At 41.9% G+C, this 7,500-nt stretch overlaps 1 protein-coding gene across 3 annotated transcripts in view; it reads right to left on the reverse strand.

Annotated features, from left to right (window-relative positions):
- Window positions 1-7,500, reverse strand: part of elfn1b (extracellular leucine-rich repeat and fibronectin type III domain containing 1b) — a 42,986-nt gene that overhangs the window by 1,981 nt on the left and 33,505 nt on the right. Inside the window, exons 2-3 of one of the 3 annotated variants that reach the window (XM_083521872.1) lie at window positions 5,030-5,163; window positions 1,511-4,890 (exon numbers count right to left, since the gene is read on the reverse strand). In XM_083521872.1, the coding sequence (XP_083377998.1) occupies window positions 2,422-4,860 (2,439 nt within the window). In that variant the 5' untranslated portion in view covers window positions 4,861-4,890; window positions 5,030-5,163 and the 3' untranslated portion in view covers window positions 1,511-2,421. Of the gene's footprint in view, window positions 1-1,510; window positions 5,164-7,500 lie in introns of those variants that run through there. The other 2 variants (XR_014530326.1, XM_083521871.1) reach the window with 2 other exon arrangements.

Genomic DNA, 7,500 nt, shown 5'->3' on the forward strand with positions numbered 1-7,500 from the left:
AAGTTTGACCCCAAGTCCAACCCCAAGTCGGATCCTAAGTCTAACCTTAAGCATGATCCCGAGCCTGATCCCAGGCCTAATCCTTAATCTGACACCAAGCTTAATCCAAGGTCTGACCCTAAGCCTACCCCGAGTCTGACCCCAATACAACCCCAAGTCTGACCTTGACTTTGAGTCTAATTCCAAGTCTAAACCCTGAGCATGACCCAGGCCTGTAAGTTGCCATGGTAACTCCATGGCCATGTTGTAGTGAGCCCACTGCAGAAGTTACACCACCATGTTTCAGTGGAGGAGTTGAAATGGTCTATCAGCGTTACTGTCTGTGAAGAAAGATTACTCAGTTAGAGACTCACTGCGCTCAGCACTTTACAGCTGCTGCTGAAGGACAAAAAAAAAAACCATTCTGTTTATCTGTACAGAGCTGACCCTCACAGAAACCTCACACAAACTTCACGTGTGCTGCATGTTCCTCATGTTCCCCACAGGAACTTATACAAACTATTTTATTGTAATGATTTCTTTTTAAAAGAAATTTTTTGCAGATTATCATTAATTGATTTATATTCCAACATAAATGTGGAAATATATAATCACATGGGATTTTCCTGGTTGGTGTTTATGTTTCTCATTGGATGTAATGTGTCCTGAAGCTCACGTGTAAAATCCACGTGTGACGTGCACTTTTAAACGTGCGCACATGAAGCGGATGTTAATTTTCTGTAATGGGATTTGAAAGGAAAACGTTCTGCAGGTCGTAACTGTTTTATCTCACTGGCACTGAAATTTCAGAGGACCGTGTTACAGGACACGTGATTAGTTAAAGACGCGGTGCTGAGAAAGAGTTATAAAAGGCTAGAATAGTCTACATACATTCTTCTATACGTGTGTGTGTGTGTGTGTGTGTGTGTGTGTTGTGCAGTTTGACAGTGCAATCCTTAAGGATTTGAGACATTCATTTCAGATTTGTACAGAAACGTTAGAAAAGAGATGAACACAAGCTGTTTTGGGTGTAAAGTTGTAGTCGTTGTGTTGTAAAAGCCGAGGCGTGTGTGCTTCTGTTGGCAAATGTTGAACTTTGTTCCCTCGGAAAGATGGAGAACGCTGTAACTGTCCCTTTTTGAACTGTTGGGAAAAAAGTAGCACAGTTTTGTTTTTTTGTATTTTTTGATGTAAGATCTGGTCGGTGAAACAGTATACGGCAGACGTTTCGATGAAGTCTTTAGTTTTTTTTCTGAGAGCACACAACAGTCAGTCTTACTGTCACAGGACACGGCCATGCGATAACCAAAGATTAATTATAGTAATCAATAAGAATTCGTCGTCATCATCATCATCATCATCATAATAATAATAATAATAATAATAATAATAATAGGAATGAAGAGCTGAAAGTGACCATGGTGATTGTGATAATAATAATAATAATAATAGTAATAAGAATTAGACAATATATAATACCCTATCATTACTGTTATAATTACTGATATATATAAAAGGTTTTGTTTGAGGTTAATACTGTTTTTTTTTTGTTAAAAGTCATAGATTTCTTTATTTCTCCCCGTAACGTCTAACGTCATGATTTATTGTCAAATAGCAAAAATATCTAGTGATTTCATTATATCTAAGCTACTTCAAAACATGAGTGAGTTCCTATTTAAAGCTGCAGTAGGAAACTTGTTTTGTACACACACACACACACACACACACACACACACACACACACACACACACAAAAAAAAAAAAAATAGGTGTTTTTGCACTGCTGTAACTTAATCACTGCTAATCCTCCATGTCTCCAGATGATTTTGGGTGTAAAATACGATACTCTGCTAAAGGCAGCACTGCTAGCTGGAACACACCACAAGAAGGTAACGTTAGCTAGAAATGAGCCGGACAGGATGAATATTGGCTTGCCAATTTTTCTTTGTTACTCAGATTTAAAGTTCGCCAGCTAGCGGTGTTAGTTGGCTAGTTCACTAACGCTGTTTTCTTCTTTTAAATCTAGCTGTTCATGTTGCAATGCTACCGTGGTGTCTTCTTAGCTAATTATCCAGTTAGCCTTTTCTTCTTGGCCAATTAGCCAGTTACTGTCTGTAGGATTGACCTTTACTGCACAATAACCTTCTGTAATAATGCTAGGCTAGGATAATAGCAGCTAAATTATAGTCATTATATGGATATTAAATCTCCAGAGGACATTTGGTTTAGAATTAAATCTTGTATAAACGAGCTCTGATTTGATGTTCACTGTGGGTTTCTGACTGAGTTGCTCGCAGTGACCAGAAATGGCTAAATCCAAATCCTTAAATCACAAAATGTTACTTACTGCAGCTTTAATGAAGACTGGTTTTATTTGGTCCAGAGAGTGAAGTGTGGTTTATTTAGCCACTCTTTAAATAACCCCTAAAATAAAATAAGTAATCATAATTTCTGCTGGGCCGACACACCCTTCCAGTAGTCGAGGATGTCATGGAGGTCCTCATCTTTAGCAAACTGTACTTTTCTCCGTAACGCGTGCCCGGCTGCCATGTACTCCTCGTCATCCCTGTGGCGTTTGCGGTGGAGTTTGAAGCGTTCCCAGAGACTGAGTGATGGCCTGCAGGTGTACTCTGGGCTCGAGTAGCCACTGAGGTTGTGGTACTGTGGTGAAAGCTGTGAATAGGACAGCTCATGTGCCCGGGAACGTGATAGCGGCTCCAAGATGGATGACGTCCTGCTTGCGGAAACCTCCAGCTGCTCCTCCATGTGGTGCGGACCCGGGTACGAGTGCCGATGCTCTGTGTAGTGTCGCATTCTCTCTGCCTCTGACTTGAGTATCGCAGACGTCGGGGTGACTGTCAGAATCCCGGATTCATCCAGAGAACTTTTCTCAATGTACTTAGACTCTGAACGATAGGCTCCATCGGACCGGAACGATCGAGGACTGCGCAGAGAACCACTTGAGGATGTGCTAGCACGCTTTAGGGGTGCTTCCATACTATGATGCCTCTGGAGCGGGTGGTGGTATCCTTCTTTATACACTGGAGATAGAAGACCAGATTTGCCTTGTGGGTGCTCAGAAAGAAGAACCAGCTGAGGTTCAGCGGTTGAGACAGCTCCAGATTTTACCGCTTGAAAGGACGCTGATTCAGATTTAAGTGCATCAATGCAATTGTTGATAATCTGATTCACTTTGTCCACTTCCTTGGCTATTGTGGAAATTTCTGCCACAGATCCTTGGCTGTTCTCAGACGGCAGAATTCCGCATTCCATGCGATCGGGCTGGTCGGACCTTACTTCTATATAATTCCCTTTTGTTGTTTTGGGGGTTCCGGACAGTTCCTGTACCTTATACGGGTCTTTCTCACTGGCGGCTGGAAGGTACGGCATCCTCTGAATGGGCTCGACGGTGGACATCATTTGTTTCTGTGAGAGCTGAGAGATAGTCCCACCTTCCAGCTCAGCCCCATATTTCATCTCTATCAAATTCCTTTTCATCTTCTCAAGCTTCTTGCTTTTTGATTCATCTTCTTTCTTACGTTTTCTCAGACAGTGATAGACCATGCCCAGTACAATAACCATTCCAAAAAAGCAGCCCAGTATGGTCATGATATAGTGAGTAGCTGTTGAGTCATTTGGAACATGCTCTCTCATTGTTCTTGTAACAGTGGAGATGGTTAAGCATGTGTGGTTATATCTCAGAGAATTGCGTATGGAGGCCACGCAGTAGGTATAGTTGGTATGGGATTTAAGGTTGAGCAACTCGATTTCTTCCCTTTGGCTTTTCAAGTTCTGGATATCTGTAAAGAAGCTATTGTTGTAAAGGACAAGGATGTACATCTTCCGAAAAGGGTTTGGTATTTGTATCGTGATAACTGCACTTGTGTGGGTCACCTCTTTAAGCTTCATGATTGGCCGAGCATCTGGGTCAAAATACGTTGGGCTGATGCTGATTGATTCATCTGGAGGTGTCCCTGATGGACAGTCTTCCAGTCCACAAGGGCTCAGATCTGGCAGGATGGTGGGGGTGCCTCCGTCTGAAGAGCCAAGCAGGTATGGGGTTACATTGTCATCATCTGTGCACACCGTAGAGAGAGCGTGGAAAGCATTGCGATACGTCGGCATTCTCGGATTTTGGCTGAAGAGGCTATAGCCAGAAAAACCGGCTGGTGTATCACATACCATCCTCTCACTTGTCCTGTTCGGGAAAGCTACTAACCAGCGTAGGAATCCAAGTAGCTCGCAGGAGCATGAGAACGGGTTTGAGTAGAGCTCACATGTTGTTAGCTTTGATAGACCACGAAATGTATTTCCATCCAACTGCTGAAGCCTGTTCATGGAAAGATCAATATTCTCAATAGCAGGACACTCCCAGAAAGCATTAGGTGAGACACTCTCGATCAGGTTGGCTTGAAGGTAGAGGTACTGCAGACGCCCCAAACCTCGCAGCATACCCTCAGTTAAATTCCTCAGTTTGTTAAAGCCGATTTGGAGTACTTGTAAATTGAACTGAGCAGAAAAAGCCCCGTCTTCTATGTAGGAGATGTCATTCTTGGTCAAGTTCAGGTAGGTGAGATTGCTGAATCGGCTCAGAGCAGAAAAATGAATGCTCCGGATCTTGTTTTCATTGAGCCGTAGGTCAACAATCGTGCTGTTGATATGTAGTGGAATTGCTTCATATGACGGTTGGTTCTGGCTGCAGATTGCCAGCCACACAAAACCCTTCTCCCCTTCGATCAGCCAACAATCTGCTCGGGCCACTGGCATCTGGGAAAACGAGAAAAACAAAAATGCCATAGTCCACCAGAGTAAGGCACTGGTCACTATACCCCTAACATCTCCACTTGACTGAGCTGCATTGGTCACGTGTGTTTCCCTCATGGCTCATACACGTGGGAGCACAGGTTCACCCTTGGAGAGAAAAATACAAAAGACAGTTATTTACTTTTCCAGTCCTGTCCCATCTGCAACGTCCACGTCAATGCTTGTTAGAAATCAAGCTATCTGGACTGTTCCTTCTAAAGAATAGTCGAATCAGATGTGGTGGAACCTAGACATTCACTCCTGGAAAGAGCATCCAGATGTGATCTCAGATGAATGGCTCAGATTGAGGGACTGCAGTGCTCCGTAATTTGCTGGGGAACATCTGCTGGAATGTACGCCCCATTTTCATCATCATGGACCCTGAAAAAATAATAATAAATATTAAACACGACATCATATACGTAGCTGAGCAGTGGATCTGAAATGTTTTTATTTGACATCATGCTGGACAGTGCTATTGGACAGTATAATAGATTGAACCTTGGGGAATAAATGAGAACTTCTGAACACCATCACTTCACCTACTGTACAATGTTGTTTACTACTTTAGAAGTAGGCAGATAAAAATGTTTTCTACAAATGTTGTTTAGCTGACTTTACAGTTTAACCTACACAGTCATTATATATTCCTCCCTGCTCTCAGCCAAAAATAGACATGATGAAACATTCCCGCATCACACAGAGGCCAATTACTGACTTACAGCACACAGGAAAAACGCTTAGTTCTAAAAATAATATGCACAGAGTTTCAGTTTTGTGCTCATATTTTACCTCCATATTACCATTGACCACACAAAAAGGCAAACTCTGAGTTAATCTGTGACCTGAAGAAGCAGCAGGAGATAGAGGAGTGCAGGACCAGTACGTCTAGGATTGATGTAATTGTTGCTATCTGTTTTTATTTATTTATTCTTTGAATTTTTGTTCTATTCTCGGCAGTTTGCTTCAGTACTCCGACTTGCCGAGCAACAAAATAAACCCCCATTTATGCCAAATTCACTCAAACACATGGTTGATTTATAGAGCTTCCACTCCATACACTCCACAGACTACAGACTACTGTGAACAGGACAACTTCAGTCTGCTGAGGTCTCCAAATATCATCATTTATCACCTGTTAATGTTCACGCCACATATTCGTCATCATCGTTTATCAAAATAGTGTCCAACAAACTTTCCTGGAATGTAACAAACCCAGGAAATGGGTTCCCTTTCAGGAACTCGAGCTGCATCAAAACGCTTCTGCGTTGTCCACGCTCTGAACCCTGTGTGTAATCCATCTGATGGAAAGCGCGGCATCACCGGCAGGGTGAGGTCACGACCAGGAAGCTATAAAAAGCATATGGAGTAAAGCCGGCGCTAGCTTCTGTTTGTTTATGAAACGCTGGGTTGTGTATTGTTTGTCCAAGTGTATGTCAAAAAAAGAGAGAAAAATATAAAGGCAAGCAAAAAGACTAAGCACACCTCTCGGCCGTGTGTTCCTCCTGAGACACACGGGGACAGGGGGTTCTAACTCGATGTCCATGATGAAATCGCAGACGTAGTAAAGCATGTGTTCAGAATAGAACCAGCTGCACAGCTCCCAGCGTATACAGGACGATGCATACTGACTTATGGAGGTCAGTGCTCCCTGTGACTGTGCATGCAGCATTGTGCTGCTATCTGTTGGCGTGTTACAAACCTAGTCTCGAAGCTTTTTGATACCACCTCGTTTTGTTGTTTAAGTTTGTAAAGCTGTAGATCATGCGCATTTTCTGTTCTTATCTAAATACAATTACAGGAATATCTCAGGACTTAGTGGTGATTTGTTCTGGAAATTGTGACTGAAGCGCTGAACAAGTCGCTGGTGGCATTTTTATCCACACCAGGACCCATGATTCAGACTTAAAATACACATGTACACATATAAACTCATTCCACATTGTGCTATTCATGTCAATATTCTCTTTTTTCAGGTCCAAGCCCATATTCTTGTATGTTTTTTGAATGGAAAGAAATTTTACACCAAAATGTTTAAAATAGCAAAAAAACAAACAAATGAAATGATGAAATTCTTTAATATGGATGGATGCTGGTGCTGCTGGAGTCTGAGCTGAGGCCTGTTTATGCTTCTTGAAAATGATACGGTTCATTCCTGTGCATTATGAGGATTGACGGGCGTGTAGTGAGGAAAAGAACAACGCACTGGAAAAATCAGGCAATTTCGCGCGTTTCGGAAATAATGATTAGCATATCTGCTAAACGCAGGTTGATTTAATTACTGTGTGCTTGCTGTTAGTTAGAGAGGGGGATTCCATGATTTCAGTCACATTCGATTTTGAATCTGTCTGGATTTAGTTTAGATTTGTTTGTAAGAAAAGATAGAAATCTGCCTGCATGTCCCAACTCACTATATTTACACTGTACCTTCCACAAAAATCACAGTCTTCATATGCGTTTGTTTTTATTGAATTATTTTCTACGCAAGTCCTAAGGTAATGCAATATAATCGATTTTTTTGCTTTCTTGTTTTCTCGTAACCATGATTTGGATAATCCATAATAACCATAACTACTTTATGGTTTTGCCACAGTTGGTTATGGTTATTATCCATAATGCTGCAACATGCTCCTGTGCTGAATACACAGAAAAATGAAGCACTGATCATGAGGTAATTTAGTCATCATCATAAAACCACAAGAAACCCGGGAATTCTGT

This window comes from Silurus aristotelis (genome assembly GCF_946808225.1).
Source record: "Silurus aristotelis genome assembly, chromosome: 20".
NCBI lineage: Eukaryota > Metazoa > Chordata > Actinopteri > Siluriformes > Siluridae > Silurus > Silurus aristotelis.